This window comes from Heterodontus francisci, chromosome 34, assembly GCF_036365525.1.
Source record: "Heterodontus francisci isolate sHetFra1 chromosome 34, sHetFra1.hap1, whole genome shotgun sequence".
In the NCBI taxonomy this organism is placed as follows: domain Eukaryota; kingdom Metazoa; phylum Chordata; class Chondrichthyes; order Heterodontiformes; family Heterodontidae; genus Heterodontus; species Heterodontus francisci.
Genome location: NC_090404.1, coordinates 19,473,941 through 19,494,740, shown reverse-complemented (window position 1 = coordinate 19,494,740; position 20,800 = coordinate 19,473,941). Strand labels below are relative to the sequence as shown.

Here is a 20,800-nt window from a genome sequence, read left to right as displayed (position 1 = left end):
CTGTCCAATCTGCTGAATGGCCACCTATCTTTGCACAACTATATGCTTTTTCTTTATGTTTGATACTATTTTTAACTGCTTTAGTTAACCACGGATGGTGGGTCCTCCCTTGGAATTTTTCTTTCTCGCTGGAATGTATCTATTCTGTGTATTCTGAAATATCCTCTTAAGGAACTGCCAGTGCATCGCTCTTGACCTATCCCTTAACCTACTTTGCCAGTTCACTTTTGCTCACTTTGCTTTCATGTCCTCATAATTGCCCTTATTTAAGTTTCAAGTATGAGTCTTAGACCCACTCGTTTTTCCCTCAAACTGAATGTAAAATTCAATCATATTATGATCGCTGCCGCTTAGGAGTGCCTTCACTATGAAGTCATGAATTCATCCTATCTCATTGCACTATACCAGGTCTAGCCTAGCCCGCTCTCTGGTTGGCTGCAGAACATACTGTTCCAAGAAACTATCCCGAAAACATTCCATGAACTCCACATCTAGGCTACCTTTGACCATCTGATCTTTCCAATCTATATGTAGATTAAAATCCCCCATTATTATCGCCGCACCTTTCTGACAAGCGCCCAGTAGGTTCAAGGACTCCCAGGCCACCTGTTTGTTCTGCGCTTGGACGAGTCTGTGTTCCATATTTATATGGGTTGCAGCCCCTCTGAGTATTTAAACTCAAGTTTTGGCTGCACTTCAGCCCCACACTCCTGATCTTTGGGCACCCGGTGTGGAGTGGGGTGGGCCGAAAGAAGGTTCTCCTTGTTAGTCTGCTCCTGGGCCTGGCCAAGGTGGTAATTCACAGGTCCAGGCAGCAGGCTGTCATGGGGTGGGGGGGACCATCTGCCCAGATTGCTAGCCCCTCTTCCGAGGTTACGTTCCCACCCTGGTGTCCCTGGAGAGGGAGCATGAGGTGTCTGCTGGTTCACTTGAGGCCTTCTACGATCAGTAGACACCGCAGAGGCTGGAGTGCATTATAGATGCCATGAATAGTATTTTAATTTGTTTTATTTTAATTACTAGTTTTTAATGAAGTTATTATGTGAAACTTACAAAAAGGGGGCCTGAGGAATGAAGGCCCCTTCGACAAAAATGAAAGTGGCCTGGAGTATATAAAGAACACTTTCAAAAAAAAAAGAAAAAATGGTTAGATACAGAGTAAAGCTCCTTCTACACTGTCCCCATCAATCACTCCCAGGGCAGATACAGCACAGGTTAGATACAGAGTAAAGCTCCTTCTACACTGTCCCCATCAAACATTCCCAGGGCAGATACAGCACGGGTTAGATACAGAGGAAAGCTCCTTCTACACTGTCCCCATCAAACATTCCCAGGGCAGACACAGCATGGGTTAGATACAGAGTAAAGCTCCCTCTATACTGTCCCATCAGACACACCAAGCCCATAATGAGCTCAGAGAGGTTGGTTACTAGGCACTGCAATGATGTCATAAAGAAACGCCTTTAAGCCCAGCTGCTCCTCTCCTTGTCCCTTTAGAGGTGGAGAGCTGGGACATCATGTCTCAAAACGCACCCCACCTTGTTCATACTGAGAATCCCAGGGTAAAGACCAAGGCCCACCGTATGGAACAAAACAAAGATCGGAAAGAGGAGGGGAGAACAGGAGATAAATAAAGGAGTAGGGGCTGAGAGACACCAGGCTTCAATTAGAGCCTGTAGACTTCAGGAGGGGAAGACTGAGTTCAGTAGTTATCGGATCTAGGGACAGAACAAGGAACAGATGGGCTCCAGCACAGTGAGGATGTAGGGAGAGGGAGATTGTGTAGGGCTCGGTGTTAGGAGTATAGGAGGAACAAGAGAGGAAAGGGCAGGGCAGTCATTGACAGGGGACTTTCTGACCCGCGGGGAATCCTGGGTAATTAATCCGCCATTGAAAGCTCCAATTGTTGAATGGATGATTATTTCTGTGCTATCCCTTGGAGATTGGGGCCGGAGAGACAATGAACAAAATTATTAAATAAATTATACAGATACCCGAGTGCCCGGGTCATCAATGGTGGTGCGAGTGAAGTACAATGGGATTTCTGTTCTTGATCCAATATAGAGTCAGCAAGACATAAACAGGCTGGCAGACTGGACAGATAAATAGGAAATGAAATTCAACATAGTGAAGTATGAACTGGTTCATTTTGGGAGGAGGCCAGTTATTGGTCAGAATGTAAAAAATTAAATGGAGCATTGGAGCAAAAAAATCTGGGAACACAGTCACATAAATCACTAAAAGGTGCAACACAAGTCGATAAGAGAGCAAAGAAAGAGCTGATGTTCTTTTCTAGAGGAATACAATGTAGCAGCAGGGAGGGAATGTTAAATTTATAGAGAACCTCACTTAGAAGGACTGTGAGCAGTTCTAGTCTCCATATTAAAAAAGGATATTGAAGCACTGAAGAAAGTGCAGAATAGATTTACAAAGATGTCACCAGAGAGGATGCTACTATCCAGCAAGATTGAGCAGGCTGGGGCTCCTTTCTCTGGAAAAGAGAAGACTAGGAGGAGATCTGATAGAGGTCTTTAAAATTATCAGTGAGTCAGAACAAGGGGGCAGCAATACAAGACAGACATTAACAGGTCAAATAGAGAACGTAGGAGGAATTTCTCTACTCAGAGAGTGGTGAGAATGTGGAACTCGCTGCCATGTGGAGTGGTTGAAGCAGATAGCAATGATGTGTTTAAGGAGAGGCTCAATACATTTATGAGAGAGAAGGGAATAGAAGGATATAGGGGCAGGGTGAGGCGAGGTAATTAGATTGGGAGGAGACTCATATGGATTGTCAACACCAGCACAGACTGAACAGCCTGTTTCTGACTGTAATTCTGTGTATATACAGCACGAGGGGATTAATACTCGAGTTTACAGGGCCGGGGGGAAGATTAATGAAAGGTCTGGCTCTGAGTTTTAGAAGATGCCCCCAGTACTGGATTCCCCAACCAGTGGAAATAGTTTCTCTCTATCTGCCCTTTGAGTTCCAATTAATACCTTGAAAACTTTGATCAAAGCACCTCTTGAGAGGGTGCAGGTTGGAGAAGCTGGGCTTGTTCTGCTTGGAGCAAAGGCGATTGAGGGGAGATCTGATTGAGAGCTTCATAATGATGAAACTTTTAGATAAGGTAGACAAAGAAAACCTCATCCTATTAGCTGATCATACAAGGACTAGGGGACACAGATTAAGGTTTTGGCCAAGAGATACAGGAGGGATGTGAGGAAGAAGTTTTTTTTTTTTAAACACAGTGAGTGATAATGGAACTCACTGCCTACGAGGGTGGTGAAGCAGAGCTGATCAATAATTTCAAAAGGAAATTGGATGGGCACTTGATGGAAATAAACCTGCAGGACTACGGGGATAGAGCGGGGGAATGGGACTGACTGGATTGCTCTACAGAGAGCTGGCATGGAATCAAAAAGCTGAATGTCCTCCTTCTGTGCAGTAATGACTCTATGACACATTTGTGCAATATCTATTTGTTATTTAACCCTTGGGAGTCCAGGTATCATTCAGGTAAATCTACACTGCACTCCCTCCAAGGCTAATATAACCTTCTTAAGGTGTGGTGCCCAGAACTGAACACAATACTCCAGGTGTGGTCTGACCAGGGCTTTGTGTATCTCAGCGCTTTTCCAGTCACACTGACACCCGAAATCTTTTCCCACAGGCAGAACAGACAAACCTTTTTCCTTCCACATTCAAAGGCCGATGATATTCAGGTGCTGATGAATCAAGTGACTGTCAGATCTTGATGTGATGTTTGGCTCCTGATACCCGATCTGCAGATCCACTGCTTCTAAGCCCCTGTAAAAGGAGTTTACAAAATCCATCACTGTCAGTCCAGGATAGAAATTCAGAAGAGACGAACATTCTCTTGGTTTGAGTTTGCTCGGTGTAAATTCTCCGCTTCTAAGCCCCTGCAAAAGGAGTTTACAAAAGCCATCTCTGTCAGTACAGGATAGAAATTCACAACATCCTCTCCTCCAGCTTCCTGTCCACGCATGTGCCCTGCTGCATATAGTCCATAGGGAGGCAACACACCATCCTAGATTCACATCTGCGGCTGTCTATTCCCCTAACTATCAAATTTCCTATCACTATTGCTCTTCCAATCTGTTTTGTGGCCCCCTGTGCAACTGCACGAACCGTGGTACCATAGACTTGGCTGCAGTCCGCCTGATGAACCATCATTTTCATCCATATTCAGAACTGAATACTGGTTGGAGAGTGAGATTCATGCCAAGGTCACCTGCATTACCTGACTGTTTCTTCTTGTCTGTCTATTGGCCACCCGTTGTCTCTCTCCCTACACCACATCTATAAACATGCTATCCACGTACCTCTCAGCCTCACGGAAGTGCCGCAGTGACGCCAGCTGCTGCTCATGCTTCGAAACCCGGGGCTCGAGTGCTGCAGCTGACAGCACTTCCTGTACAAATGGTTATCCAGGACACGGGAAGTGTCCTGGAGTTCACACATAGCACAGGGTGTGCACTCTAGAGGTCAGAACAGCCCTGTCATTCCCCTATCTATTAGATGGTAAATTTTGCTACTACTAATAAACCTTACTCTTAAAAATAAACCTTACTAAATAATAAAAGAGAAGACTCACCAGCTGTTCATTTCCCTTCTGTTGGTGTCACTTAAATCTCGGGAAGCTCCCTCTTATTCTGAAGAAAATAGGAATGTTTAATTTTCAACTCCTCGGACTAACTTCCTCACTTTGGAGAAAGAGAAACAAAGCAACAATACTTAACAGCCAATCAACTCACAAGCTTCCTGACTCGCTGGAAACGGGAGAAGAAACTGAGAAGGAATAGCTAGGATGGGGGAGACGCTGCACCATCGCTTTAATGGTGCCCCTCCCTCCCCCCAGGGCTCTCGCCACACATCCGGGGTCTGAGAGTAGCTCAGAATCAGAGTTGCTGAGGCTGCGCTTCTCCCCCCCTCAGCTTTCTGGAGCTGCACCGCACATGCTCCGCAGAGACAGGCGGGCTCTGGGGGCGGGGCCTTCCCACGCCTACACGCCGCGGTCTTTCTGATGGAGATAGCCTGTATTCAGCCTCGCCGAGCATTCTGGGGAGTATAGGCTGCCATTTCTATGTCGGAGAACGGACGGGAAGTTCATATACTCAGAACAATAAAATGGAAAAAACAGCGAACATACATTAAGGTGGCGTTTGCTGGGTAACCACTAGGTGCTGCATCACTGGCACATGTGCAAATGCAGCCTCATCGACTGCGTGTTGCGGCCCTTCTGATGTAGATAGGTCGCATTCACATTCAAATGGAGGGGAAGTTCATGTTTCGTTCCTCAGGGCAATGGCTTGATTAAGGAGAGTCAAGTTGCCTGGTTGAAATTTCAAACAAAGCTTGGCAGTTAACTGTCAGTCACCGTGAGCTGGTGCATTCTCCATAGCAACACCTCTACCAATCACAGTTCATTTGTCAACCAATCAGCACTCACTTCTCGTGCAGTATAAGTTGTTGGTTTCCGTTACATTGGTTATTCTTGCGGTTTGTCCTGATGAGTGCAAGACGAAAAGCTGTGACAACATGTCTCTATTTTCGGCAATACTCAAGTTCTGTACTACCAAATGACTATTACTATGACATTTACCCTGCCTCATTGCACAATACTAGATCTAAAATAGGTTTATCCCGAGTTGGTTCCACAAAATATTGCTCCAGAAAACTGTCATGAAAGCATTCTACAAACTCATCTTCGAGACCACCTTTGCCAATTTGATTGCTCCAGTTCATATGAAGATTAACTCTGGCACAATCATTACATTGCCTTTGTTATAAGCTCCAATATCTTCTCGCTTAATGCTCTATCCAACAGCATAACGACTCCCACCAGCGTTCTCTGACCCTCGATATTCCTAATCTCCACCCATACTGAGCTGCTTTTGTTACTTAATCTCTCCTGCCCTATCACACACCCTTTGTGCTCTCCCCCATCCCACTTCATTTCACTTGCTTAAAACCGAATTATTTTCTAACCTTTGCCACTTCTGATGAAAGGTCACAGGTACCTGAAACATTAACTTTGCTTCTCTCTCCACAGATGCAGCCAGACCTTCTGAGTATTTCCAGCGCTCTTTGTTTTTATTTCAGATTTCCAGCATCTGCAGTATTTTACTTTTATTGAATGTGCCCTATTCGCACAAGAGCCCAGCACGCAGGCACAGTGCTGGACTGTAGCTGGAGCATGCGCACTGTTACTTTGATCTGAGCTGTGTGATGCAGTACTCCAAATGCGGCCGAACCAACGTCATGCACAACTGTAACATGACGTCCCAACTCTTGTACTCAATGCCTCGGCCGATGAAGGCAAGCATGCCATACGCCTTCTTCACCACCCTGTCTACCTGTGTTGCCACTTTCAGGGAACTATGTAGTTGCACCCCAAGGTCTCTCTGCTCAACAACACTCCCCAGGGCCCTGCCATTCACTGTATATGTCCTGCCCTGGTTTAACTTCCCAAAATGCATCACTTCACACTTGTCTGCGGTAAATTCCATTTGCCACTCCCTTATCCACTTTCCCAGTTGATCTATATCCTGTTGTAACTTCAGACAATCTTTTTCACTGTCCACTATACCACCAATTTTGGTGTCATCTGCAAACTTACTAATCATGCCTCTTACATTCACATCCAAGTCATTAATATATATGACAAACAACAGAGGGCCCAGCACCGATCCCTGTGGCACACCACTGGTCACCGGCCTCCAATCTGAAAAACAACCCTCCACTACCACCAAGCCAATTTTGTATCCAATTGGCTAGCTCACCCTGGATCCCATGTGTTCGAACCTTCTGGACCAGCCTACCATGTGGGACCTTGTCAAAGGCCTTGCTAAAGTCCATGTAGACAACGTCTGTCACCCTGTCCTCGTCAATCCTCTTGATCACCTCCTCGAAAAACTCAATCAAATTCGTGAGACATGATTTCCCACGCAGAAAGCCATGCTGACTATCCCTAATCAGACCATGCCTTTCCAGATGCATATAAATCCTGTCTCTCAGAATCCCTTCCAATAACTTTCCCACCACTGATGTAAGGCTCACCGGCCTGTAGTTCCCTGGCTTATCCCTGCTGCCCTTCTTAAATAAAGCCACAACATTAGCTATCCTCCAGTCTTCCAGTACCTCACCCATGGCTAACAATGATACAAAAATCTCTGCCAGGGCCCCAGCAATCTCCTCCCTTGCTTCCCAGAGCATCCTAGGATACACCTGGTCAGGCCCTGGGGATTTATCCACCTTAATGCGCTTCAAAACCTCCAACACCTCCTCCTTTGTAATGTTGATATGCTCCAGGATATCAGTGTTCCGTCCCTTGAACTCACTAGCTTCCATGACCTTCTCCATGGTAAATACGGATGAGAATTATTCATTTAAGACCTCGCCCATTTCCCGTGGCTCCACACATAGATTACCACACTGATCCTTCAGGGGCAACTCTGGCCAGGCCAGCATTTATTGCCCATCCTAATTGCCCTTGAGAAGGTGGTGGTGAGCTGCCTTCTTGAACCACTGCAGTCCATTTGGGGTAGGTTACAGAATCTTTTAGGATTCTCCTTTTTCTTATCTGCCAGGGAAATCTCATGGCCCATTTTCGCCCTCCTAATTTCCTTCTTCAGTGTAGTCCTACATCCTGTATACTCCTCGAGGGACTCGCTCGATCCCAGCTGCCTATACCTGACATATGCCTCCTTCTTTGTCCTGACCAGACGCTCAATATCCCTCGTCAACCAAGGTTCCCTAAACTTGCCAGCCTTGCCCTTCCATCTAACAGGAACACGCCAGCCCTGAACTCTTCCTATCTCACTTTTAAAAGCCTCCCACTTGCCAGACGTCCCTTTACCTGTAAACAGCCTCTCCCATTCAACTTTTGAGAGTTCCTGTCTGATGCCATCGAAATTAGCCTTCCCCCAATTTAGGACTTCAACCTGAGGACTTTTCCATAACTATCTTGAAGCTAATAGAGTTATGGTCACTGGTCCCAAAGTGCTCCCCCACTGACACATCAACCACCTGCCCATCCTCATTTCCTAAGAGCAGGTCGAGTGTAGCCCCTTCTCTAGTAGGGCCATCCACATACTGCTTCAGAAAACTATCCTGGACACACTTAAATTCTTCCCCATCTGATCCCTTAGCACTAAGGCAGTCCCAGTCAATATTAGGGAAGTTAAAATCACCTCCTATTACAACCTTATAATTCCTACACCTATCTGTGATTTCCCTACATATATGCTCCTCCACTTCCCTCTGACTATTGGGGGGCCTACAGTATAATCCCATCAAAGTGATGTCCCCTTTCTTATTTCTATGTTCTACCCATATGGCCTCACTGGACATTCCCCCTGGGATATCCTCTCTAAGTACTGCCGTGACGTCCTCCCTAATCAATAGTGCAACTCCCCCTCCTCTCTTACCTCCACCTCTGTCAAGCCAGAAGGATTGGTATCCCGGAACATTGAGCTGCCAGTCCTGCCCATCCCTCAACCACGTTTCCGTAATAGCTATAATATCACAATCCCATGTACCGATCCATGCTCTGAGTTCATCTGCCTTACCTGTAAGGCTTCTTGCATTAAAGTAAATGCAGTTTAGCCTAACAGACCTTCCACGCTCCCTGTCCTGCCCCTTCCCGGCCTGCCTACTGGACTTGCTTGCTTTACATTTGCCTCAATTATCTCATCTGAGAGACTACTACTTTGGGTTCCACCCCCCTGCAAGACTAGTTTAAACCCTCCCAAGTAGTTCTAGCAAACTCCCCCCCCCGCAAGGATATTGGTCCCCTTCCAGTTTAGATGCAACCCGTCCTTCTTGTACAGGTCACCTCTGCACCAGAAGAGATCCCAATGATCCAAGTAGCTGAAGCCCTCCCGCCTACACCAGCTCTTCAGCCACGCATACATTTGCCTAATCCTCCAAATCCTATTGGGATCACTAGCACATGGCACAGGGAGTAATCATGAGATTAAAACCTTGGAGGTCCTGCTTTTTAACCTTCTGCCTAACTCCCTATATTCACTTTGCAGGACCTCATCTCTCGTCCTGCCTATGTCATTAGTACCAATATGGACCACAACCTCTGGCTGCTCACCCTCCCCTTTCAGAATGTCCTGCAGTCGCTCCGAGACATCCTTGACCCTAGCACCAGGGAGGCAACATACCATCCTGGAGTCTCGTTTGCGGCCACAGAAACGCCTATCTGCACCCCTTACGATAGAATCCCCTATCACTATAACTCTTCCAACCCTTTTCCTCCCCTGCTGTGCAGCAGAGCCCTCCGTGGTGCCACGAACTTGGCTGTTGCTGCTTTTCCCTGGGAAGTCATCCCCACCCCCCCCCAATAGTATCCAAAGCGGTATATCTGTTTGAGAGGGGGGATAGCCACAGGGGACTCCTGCACTACCTGCCTGTGCCTACTACTCCACCTGGTGGTCACCCAGTTCCTTTCTGCCTGTGCAGCCATTACCTGCGGTGTGACCACCTCACTAAATGTGCTATCCACGACTTCCTCAGCATTGCGGATGCTCCACAGTGAATCCACCCTCAGCTCCAGCTCCGTAATGTGGGTAGCCAGTAGCTGCAGATGGATACACTTCCTGCACACATGGTCACCAGGGACACTGGAAGCACCCCTGATTTCCCACATAGCACAGGAGGAGCATGAAAGAGTGTTGGATTATTTTGCCGCTCCCCATTCTCCTACTCCGAGTTCCAGGCTGCAGGCTCCAGTGGTTCAATATGCCTGAAAAGTTAACTCTATTTTTACTCTCTCTCTCTCCACAGATGCTGCCTGACCTGCTGAGTATTTCCAGCGTTTTCTCCTTTTATTTCAGATTTCCAGCATCCCCATTATTTTGCTTTTGTTTTGTTGCAGGCATTGCTGACAGAGCTAAGTCGAGAAACACAGACGGACCAATTGGGGTGGGTGTTGGATATTGAATTAAAATAATGTTCCTCGTGGTGATGATACACTCCAGTCCTCTCCCTCTGCTGCCCACATGATAGATGAAGGCCTCAAGCGACCGGTGGACGCTGCCTGCTGCCTCTCCAGGAACACCCAGGTGCAGACATAGCCACAGGCAGTTGGACTGGATGACTCCCTCGACTGCACGCTGCCTAGACCTGTTGACCACTTTGGCCAGCAGCAGTCCCACGAGGAGGTCCCTTGTATTGCCGTCATCTTTCTAGGTGCAATGTGCAGCCATCCTAGGCCAGGTAGCAGGGGGAGAGAATGTTGCGAATTTCTATCCTGGACTGTCAGTGATGGCTTTTGTAAACTCCTTTTACAGGGTATTACAAGGGGAGGATTTTCAAACAACAAACTCAAACCAAACATCACATCAAGATCTGACAGAGTCACTCGATTCATCAGGACCTGAAGATCATCGGCTTTGAATGTGGAAGGAAAAAGGTTTGTCTGTTCTGTCCGTGGGAAAAGATTTCAGGTGTCAGTGTGACTGGAAAAACACTGAGACACACAAAGCCCTGGTTAGACCACACCTGTGTTCAGTTCTGGCTAGACACCTTCGGAAGGATATATTGGCCTTGGAGGGAGTACATTGCAGTACTACCTGGATGATACCTGTAATCTAAGGATTAAATAGCAAGGAGAAGTTACACGAATGATTCAGAGTATTGCAGCATAGAAAGAGGCCATTCGGCTCATTGAGTCCATGGCAGCTCTCCGTACAGCAATCCAGTCAGTCCCATTCCCCCGCTCTATCCCCATACTCCTGCAGGTTTATTTCCCTCAAGAGTCCATCCAGTTTCCTTTTGCAATCAGTGATCGTCTCCTCTTCCACCACCCTCGTAGGCAGCGTGTCCCAGCTCATTACCACTCACTGTGTAAAAAAAAAGGTCTTCCTCACATCCCTCCAGTATCTCTTGCCCAAAACCTTAATCTGTGTCCCCCTCGTCCTTAAGCTAATGGGAACAGCTTTTATTTGTCTACCTTATCGAAACCTGTCCTAATTTTGTACACCTCTATCAGATCTCCCCTCAACCCCCTTTTGCTCCAAGGAGAACAACCCCAGCTTCTCCAACCTAATTTTGTAGCTAAATTCCCTCATCCCGGAAACCATTCTGGTAAATCTCCTCTGCACCCTTTCAAGGGCCTTCCGATCCTTCCTAAAGTGTGGTGACCAGGACTGGATGCAATGCTGTAGTTGTGGCCTAACCAGAGCTTTATAAAAGGTTCAGCATAACTTCCTTGTTTTTGTACTCAATACTAGTGCTTGTGAAACCCAAGATCTCATATGCTTTACAAGCTACTTTCTCAGTATGTCCTGCCACCTTCAATGATCTATGCACATCAACCCCTGGCGCACACTCTTTATAAATGTGCTATTATGTATATGTTGCCTTTCCCTATCCCTTCTGCCAGAATACATCACCACACTATGAGGGTTGTGTCCCCTGTAATTTAGAAGAAGAGGTGCGTTCACCAAAGTTTTCAAGGTATTAATTCCAAATGAGAGGGTAGATGGAGAGAAACTATTTCCACTGGTTGGAGATTCCGGTACTAGGGGGCATGCCGACATTTCATGACACAACCGCGTCCTAGGAACCAGAGCATTAATCCTTCACTGGCCCCGTGGACCCGAGCCTGGGTCCGCGCCTGGGCCCCGTGGACCCGAGCCTGGGTTCGCGCCTGGGCCCTGTGGACCCGAGCCTGGGTCCGCGCCTGGGCCCCGTGGACCCGAGCCTGGGTCCACGCCTGGGCCCCGAGCCTGTATCCACGCCTACTGTAAATACGAAGAATTACAGGCCTTTCGGCCCTACTCGTCTGTGCTGGTGTTTATAAACCACATGAGCCTCCTCCCAATCTAATTACCACGTCTCACCCTGCTCCCATATTTCTCTATTCACCTCTCCCTCGTAAATGTGTTGAGCCTCCCCTTAAACACATCATTGTTATCTGCTTCAACCCCTCCACATGGCAGTGAGTTCCACATTCACAGAATAAAACAGCGCAGGAGGCCCTTCGGCCCATCGAGGCTGCACTGATGCATTAAAGACACCTGACCTGTCTACTTAATCCCATTTGCCAGCACTTGGCCCATAACCTTGAATGTTATGACGTGCCAAGTGCTCATTCAGGTACATTTTAAAGGATGTGAGGCAACCTGCATCTACCACCCTCCCCGGCAGTGCATTCCAGACTGTCACCGCCCTCTGGGTAAAAAGTTCTACCTCAAATCCCCCTTAAACCTCCTGCCCCTCAGCTTAAACTTGTGACCCCAAGTAACTGACCCTTCAACTAAGTGGAACAGCTGCTCCCTATCCACCCTGTCCATGTCCCTCATAATCTTGTACACCTTGATCAGGTCACCCCTCAGTCTTCTCTGCTCCAGCGAAAACAACCCAGGCCTATCCAACCTCTCTTCATAGCTTAACTGTTCCATCCCAGGCAACATCTTGGTGAATCGCCTCTGCACCCCCTCCAATGTAATCACATCCTTCCTATAATGTGGCGACCAGAATTGAACACAGTACTCCAGCTGTGGCCTTACCAAAGTTCTGTACAACTCCAACATGACTTCCCTGCTTTTGTAATCTATGCCTCGATTGATAAAGGCAAGTGTCCCATATGCCTTTTTCACCACCCTATTAACCTGCCCTTCTGCCTTCAGGGATTCATGGACAAACACGCCAAGGTCCCTTTGTTCCTCGGAACTTCCCAGTGTCAGGCCATTCATTGAATACTTCCACATTCTCACCTCTGAGTAGAGAAATTCCTCCTAAGTTCTCTATTTGACCTGTTAATGTCTGTCTTATATTGCTGCCCCCTTGTTCTGACTCACTGATAATTTTAAAGACCTCTATCAGATCTCCTCCTAGTCTTCTCTTTTCCAGAGAAAGGAGCCCCAGCCTGCACAATCTTGCTGGATTGTAACATCCTCTCTGGTGATATCTTTGTAAATCTATTCTGCACTTTCTTCAGTGCTTCAATATCCTTTTTTAATATGGAGACCAGAACTGCTCACAGTCCTTCTAAGTGAGGTTCTCTATAAATTTAACATTCCCTCCCTGCTGTTACATTGTATTCCTCTAGAAAAGAACATCAGCTCTTTCTTTGCTCTCTTATCGACTTGTGTTGCTCCTTTTAGTGATTTATGTGACTCTGTTCCCAGATTGCTTTGCTCCTCTGCTCCATTTAATTTCTTACATTCTAACCAATAACTGGCCTCCTTATTCCTCCTCCCAAAATGAACCAGCTCACATTTCACTATGTTGAATTTCATTTCCCATTTATCTGTCCAGTTTGTCAGCCTGTTTATATCTTCCTGGATTTCAGTGCAGTCTCCACATTATTAGTTCTACCACCCAATTTACTGTCATCTGCAAATTGTGAAAACATCCCTCTGATTCCTGAGTTCCCATTGTACTTCACAGCATAGTTGATGGCCCAGGCACTCAGGTTTCTGTATAATTTATTATAATTTCGTTCATTGCCTCTCTGGCCCTAATCTCAATGGGATGACACGAAAATAATCATCCATTCAACAATTGAAGCTTTTAATGGCGATTTTTATTGTGGGTCAGAAAGTCCCATCTCATTGACCACAGGAGCCAGATGTGCCTGCGGGGGATCGGGCTGTGCTCTGAGCATGCACAGTGCAGCTGGTGGAGACGGACTGAGATGGAGCAGGTGGCTCGGGAGGCGAGAGGAGATTGTGGGCGCAGGGGAGGAGTTGGAGCTGTGGTTGCTCTGGGAATCTTCATTAACACCTGGGCTGGGCCCAAGTAAGAGGCCACAGGCCCCGTGATTACACCGCAGTGACAGGCCCGGGGAAGCAGGTGTACTGGCCGCCATCTTGGAGAGGACATTGTCAGGGCACATGTGCAGCCATCTTCATGAGGGCACAAAGAGTGGGCAGGGCTTCAGGTTCCCAGTGACCAGGAGAGAAAATCATTGACTTTTTGATTTCTTGTCACTCTGCACATAGGGGCTGGAGAACTGAACCCATCCAGAGCAGAGGGAGGGAGAAAACGGGCCGGGGAAAGAGCTTTAACCAGTGCGGCAGCTTGAAATAAACATTGCACCATTCACAGCAGGGAGAAACCGTCCTTGCCTTCTGTCTGTTGACCAGGCATCAACTGATCATCCAACCTGGAGAAACCATGGATATGTGGGAACTGTGGGAAGGGATTCAATTACCCATCCCTGCTGGAAATTCATTGGCACATTCACACTGGGGAGAAGCTGTTCACCTGCTCTGAATGTGGGGAGGGATTCACTCAGTCTTGCAACCTGCTGATACAGCAGCAAGTTCACACTGATGAGAGACCTTTTAAATGCTTGGACTGTGGGAATCGCTATAAAAGCTCCAAAGAACTGATCTCCCATCAATGTGCTCACACTGACGAGAGACCTTTCAGGTGCTCTCATTGCGGGACTGGATTCAGGCGATCAGGAATCCTCAGAGTACACCAGCGCATTCACACGGGGGAGAGGCCATGAAGGAACATAAAAGGGAACATCTGAGAAACTCAATTCTCCTGGGTGGCAATTTGAACAGAGGTAAGCCAGCAGAAACATGCAAAGCAATTTTCAAATAGACTGACATTTTTTGTTTATTTTTTCATGGGACGTGGGTATCAGTGAGAAAGGCAGCATTTATTGTCTGTCCCTAATTGCCCTTGAAAGGTCAGTGGCCAGCTCGGCCATTTCAGAGGACAGTTAAAAGTGAACTGCATTGCTGTGGGTCTGGAGTCGCATATAAGCCAGAAGAGTTAAGGAAGGCAGGTCTCTTTCCTGAAATGACATTCGGGAAGCAGATGGGTTTTCCAGCAATGGATGATGGTTTCACAGCACCTTGAGTGAGCGAAGGTGAAATGGGGCAGATTTGCATTTGTTAATGAATTGGAAAATGGTTGAGCTGTTGTGGGGGGATTTGTATTAGTATCTGCTCATGGATTGTAAATGCAATGCACCCAAGCAAGGCAATTACTGCCCCTGTGCTTAAAGTATTGGCCTGTATGGGGATTGAACCCACGACCTTGGTGTTATTAGCACCACGCTCTAACCATCTGAGCTAACAGGCCCTGATACTCAGGCACCTGTTAATGTTAGTTTTGTACGTCTGTCGCCTTTCATCAGCACTCTCTTTCACTTGCCACAGATGCTGAGTATTAGCAACAGTTGCTGTTTTTGTTTAAGATTTCCAACATGCACACACACTTTGACTTTTATTTCTATCTTGAAATGGCTTTTCCAAACTCCACTTATCCACAAAGCCTGCATTACCAATTCAACAATGCAACCACTCGGCCTGCACTTTCAATGCATTGTGCTTACAAATTCCTCTCACTTCCATCTTCCCAAGCAAAGACCTCCATTCACAGGATAATTCTGAAGTACCTTTCAATCAACATATTACCGTGTGGTAGTGAGGCCGAGCGGTTTAAGGCGCGGAATTATGATTGCAGCTTCTCTGAAGGTGTGCTTTTGAATCCCACCTCTGCTAGAATATGAGTCCAGGGTTGTTTTGGGGACAGTGATCCTGGTATGCTGGACAGCTCTTTGCTGGATGACGAAGACCACATCTTCCACACAGCATGTTAAGTTTCACCAGCTTGGTTCCTGTGCCAATATTTGAAGTCCTGACTACTGCTCACAAACTATGTACTTATGCTGCTCTTTCAATAAAGCTTCAATGTCAAGACCTTCAGTGCGATGACAGCACAACAGCATTATGAACCCAACTCAGGCACTTCACATCCAGGTCCAACCATCTTCAGCTGCTTCATCAATGACCTTCCTTCAATCGTAAAGTCAGAAGTGGGGATGTTCGCTGATGATTGCACAATGTTCAGCACCATTTGCAACTCCTCAGATATTGAAGCAGTCCGTGTGGAAATGCAGCAAGACCTGGACAATATCCAGGCTTGGGCTGATAAGTGGCAAGTAACATTCGCGGCACACAAGTGCCAGGCAATGACCTTCTCAAACAAGAGAGAATCTCCCCAGCTCCCCTTGACATTCAAGGGCATTACAATCACTGAATCCCCCACCATTGACCAGAAACTGAACTGGAGGAGCCATACAAACACCATGGCTACAACAGTAGGTCAGAGGTCAGGAATCCTGAGGCGAGTAACTCACCTCCCGACTCCCCAAAGCCTGTCCGCCATCTACAAGGCACAAGTCTGGAGTGTGTTGGAATACTCTCCACTCGCCTGGATGGACGCAACTCCAACAACACTCAAGAAGCTCGATACCATCCAGGACAAAGCAGCATGTTTAATTGGCATCCCATTCACAAACATTCACTCCCTCCACAACCGATGCACAGGGACAGCAGTGTGTACCATCTACAAGATGCACTGCAGCAATGCACCAAGGCTCCTTAATCAGCCCCATCCAAACCCATGACCTCTACTACCTAGAAGGACAAGGGCAGTAGTTGCACGGGAACACCACCACCAGCAAGTGCCCCTCCAAGCCACACACCATCCTGACTTGGTACGATATCGCTGTTCCTTCACTGTCGCTGGGTCGAAATCCTGGAACTCCCTTCCTAACAGCACAGTGGGTGTACCTGCCCCACATGGACTGCAGCAGTTCAAAAGGCGGCTCACCACCACCTTCTCAAGGGCAATTAAGGATGGGCAAAAAATGCTGGCCTAGCCAGCGATGCCCACATCCCATGAATAAACTTTTAAAAAGTAACGGTGACCATGAAATGACCCGATTGCCCAAAAAACCCACCTGGTTCACTATTTTCCTTTAGTGAAGGAAATCTGCCGTCCTTACCTGATCTGGTCTACATGCGAGTCCAGACCCACAGAAATGTGGTTGATTCTGAACTGCCCTATGAAATGGCCGAGCAAGCCACTTAGTTATATTCAAGGAGGTGGCTCAACACCAGGTTCTGAAGGGCAATTGGGAATGGGCAATAAATGCTGGTCTAGCCTGTGACGCCCACATCCCGTGAATGAATAAAAAAAGCTTGCATTTCTACCGAGCTTTGTATCGTCAGCAAACTTAGATACATTATTCTCTGTCTTTTCATCTAACTCATTAACATAGATTATAAATGGCTGAGGCTCCAGTACTGATCCTTGTGGCATTCCACTAGTCACAGCCTGCCAACTTGAAAATTCCTCATTCATCCTGACTCTCTGCTTCCTGTCCATTAACCAAACCTCAATCCATGCTAATATATCACCCCCAACTCCATGAGCCCTTATCTTGTCTGTTAACCTTTTGTATGTTACATTATAGAATCCCTTTTGGAAATCCAAGTACACTACATCTACTGTTCCCCTTTATCTACCTTACTCGTTACATCTGCAAAAAACCCTAATAAAATGTGTCAAACAGGATTTCCCTTTCATAAAAGCATGTTGACTTGTTTTAATCGTACTATGCTTTTCTCAGTGTATTGTTAAGACATCATTAATAATCAATTCCAGCACTTTCCTGATGACTGATGTCAGGCTAACTGGCCTGTAGTTCCCCGATTTCTCTCTTCCTCCTTTCTTAAATAACTTTCAATCTGCTGCGACCCATCCAGAATCTAGGGAATTTTCGAAAATCACAGCCAGCGCATCCACTCTCTCTGCATCTATCTCTTTTAGAACCCTAGGATGTAGGCCATCAGGTCCTGAGGATTTGTCGGATTTTAGTCCCTTGAATTTCTCCAGTACTTTTTATCAGCTGATATTAATTACCTTAATTTTCTTGCTCTTATTAGCCCCCAGGTTACCTTCTATTTCTGGTTTGTAACTTGTGTCTTCTACTGTGAAGACAGACACAAAATATTTGTTCAATGTCTCTGCCATTTCCTTATTCCCCATGATAATTTCAGCCGTCTCTGTTTCTAAGGGACCAATGTTTACTTTAGCTACTGTCTTCCTTTTTATAGATGTGTAAAAGCTTTACAATCTGTTTTTATATTGCTGGCTAGTTTAGTCTCACATCCTTTTTTTCCCTTTTTTATTAACTTTTGGTGGCCCTTTGCTGGTTTCTAAATCATTCCCAATCCTCAGACTTACTACTATTCTTTGCAACATTAGAAGTCTCTTCTTTTAATCTAATACTATCCATAACCTCCTGAGTAAGCCACGGATGGATTTTTCTCACTGACATTTTGATTTTCAAAGGAATGTATTTTTATTGAACATTTTGAATTGTTTCTTTAAATGTTTCCCACTGTTTATTTACTGCCATACCTATTAGTCTGTTTAGCCAATCAACCGGAGCCAGTTCTCTCCTCATACCTACATAATTGGCTTTGTTTAAGTGTAAGATTTTTGTTTGTGATTGGAGTATGTCATTTTCAACTTAAAGTGGAATTCAACTGTACTATGATCACTATTTGCCAGTGGATCCTTTACGATGACATTACTAATTAACTCTGCTTCATTGCACAGTACTAGAAGTAAAATAGCTTTATCTGAGTTGGTTCCACGACATATTGCTCCAGAAAACTGTCATAAAAGCTTTTTACAAACTCATATTCCAGACCACCTTTGCCAATTTAATTGGTCCAGTCCATTTGAAGATTAAATCTGCCACAATCACGACATTGGCTTTGTTACAAACTCCAATAACTTCTTGTTGAATGCTCTGTCCAATGATATAACGACTGTTAGGCGGCCTACAACCTACTCCCACCAGTGTTTTCTGACCCTTGCTATTCCTAATCTCCACCCGCACTGATTGTACTTCAAGATTCTTCCTCATTAGTATCCTTATGTCATCCTTTACTATCAGGGCTACCCATCCTCCTTCTCCATTCGACCTGTCTTTTCAAAATATTGTGTACCCTGGAATATTTATTTCCCAGCCTTGGTCACTTGTAACCAGATCTCTGTAATGGTGATTAGATCTAAACCATTTATCCTTATTTATGCCACTAGTTCATCTATCTTATTGCAGATGCTCCACACATTCAGAAAAGTGACTTTAATTTTATTGTATTACGATGATTCCCTGCATGGACCTGACTCTCTGATGGACTATCAACGTTAAACTCTGCGTCCCTTCCTGTCACACCCTGGTTACCATTACCCATATCACTAACCTGCACTGTTGCCTTGTCCTTTCCCTTACTCTTCAAATCTCTCCTCATGTGAACTGACACCACCCACCACCCCCCAAATATTTAGTTTAAAGCCCTCTCTACAGCCCTCGCTATACGACTCAACAGGACTCTGATCCCAGCATGGTTCAGGTGAAAACCATCCCAACGGTACAGCTCCCCCTTTCCCCAGTACTGGCGCCAGTGACCCATCAATCAAAATCTTTGAGCCCGCACGTTCAACTCTCTGACCTTATTTACCCTAGGCCAATTTGCTCGTGGCTCAAGTAGTAATCCAGAGATCATCACCTTTGTGGTTTTGCTTTTTAATTTAGTCCCTAGCTGCGCATACTCCCTCAGCAGAACCTCTTTCTTAGTCCTACCTCAGTCATTGATACCTACATGCACCAAGACAACTGGATCCTTCCCCTCCCACGAAAAGTTTTTCTCCAGCCTGAGGAGATGTCTTTAACCCTGGCACTGGGCAGGCAACACAGCCTTCGGGACTCATGCTCTTGGCTATCTATCGCCCTAACTATGCTGTCCCCTACTACAACTACATTCCCTTTTACTCCCCCCACTTGAATGGCCCCCTGCACCACAGTGCTGTGGTCAGTTTGCTCATCCACCCTGCACTCCTTGCTCTCGTCCACACAAGCTGCAAGAATCTCGAACAAGTTGGACAATTGCAAGGACTAATGCTCCTATAATTCTACCTTCCGGGTCCCCATACCTGTTTCACTCAAAGTCACACCCTCCTGTCCATGACTATGGACCAAGTCTGAAGTACCTAGCCTAAGGGGCGTGACTGCCTCCTGGAACAAAGTGTCCAGTGACTTTCCCCTCTCCTGGTGTCTCAGAATATGAGCTGAAGTTCCTTGACCTGCATCCACCAGCTCCCAAATGCTAAACTGCAACACATCACCTGCTTTGCCATCTCTATTGTGTTTTATTTAACTAATTAGGTTGCAAGTTTAGAAACATAAATGATAATTTATAGTTATGTTAAGTAATTCAATTAATCAACAAATTTAATATAATACTTATATCTCCCCAGTACCAGTTTAACTATTGTCCCCGTTTTGAAAGGGAAAAAAAAACTTAAAACTGACCAATCACCTACTTGCTCCCTAATTGATGCCGCTGGGTTTCATCTCTCACTGTCTCCAGCTCCCTCTCTTGGATCACTGCTTGTTCTGTAAAAGACCAGAACAGCACCTCCTCCCTCACTGCACCAAATTCCCACACTTAGCAAATTCCCGAGTTCAGCACTCAGTCAAGCAGAACTTTGTGCTGCTTATTTTGTGCGTTAACAAAACCTCCTGTATTTATATTAGCGAGAATTCCAGAGACTCAGGTCAGGCACTGCTGACAAGGGAACCAGTTCTAAATAGCTTTCTCAGGAATTAACCGTGCAGCTGAAACAAGCAAGCAGCAAGTTTACCACTAAGACTGAAATAAACTTATATTTAATAGTAAAGTGCTAAATGCAAACTTGACTGGACTTTAGAAAGAGATCAACCCTTGAAGTTCCCACACTTACCAAATTCCTGAGTTAAGCACTCTGTCGCGCAGCACTCAATTGAGCAGAACTTGGTGCTACTCATGGTTCTGTTACATTAATCCAGAGGCCGTGAGTTTGAATCCCACCATGGCAGTTTGAGAATCAGAAGTCAAAATCTGGAAATAAAAAAGCTGGTTATCAGTAGAAGTGAACATGAAGCTGCTGGATTGT

The 20,800-nt window shown here is 46.0% G+C and overlaps 1 protein-coding gene and 1 non-coding gene across 2 annotated transcripts in view; both read right to left on the bottom strand.

Moving 5' to 3' along the window:
- Nucleotides 1-20,800, bottom strand: part of LOC137348696 (zinc finger protein 585A-like) — a 45,965-nt gene that overhangs the window by 8,067 nt on the left and 17,098 nt on the right. Inside the window, exons 4-11 of the mRNA XM_068013953.1 lie at nt 17,714-17,897; nt 15,098-15,162; nt 13,599-13,887; nt 13,423-13,499; nt 11,583-11,778; nt 10,033-10,218; nt 4,345-4,433; nt 1,054-1,122 (exon numbers count right to left, since the gene is read on the bottom strand). Of these exons, the coding sequence (XP_067870054.1) occupies nt 1,054-1,122; nt 4,345-4,433; nt 10,033-10,218; nt 11,583-11,778; nt 13,423-13,499; nt 13,599-13,887; nt 15,098-15,162; nt 17,714-17,897 (1,155 nt within the window). The remainder of the gene's footprint in view (nt 1-1,053; nt 1,123-4,344; nt 4,434-10,032; nt 10,219-11,582; nt 11,779-13,422; nt 13,500-13,598; nt 13,888-15,097; nt 15,163-17,713; nt 17,898-20,800) is intronic.
- trnai-aau (transfer RNA isoleucine (anticodon AAU)) lies at nt 15,009-15,082 on the bottom strand. Its single transcript has one exon. It is a non-coding gene; the product is annotated as a tRNA-Ile (tRNA).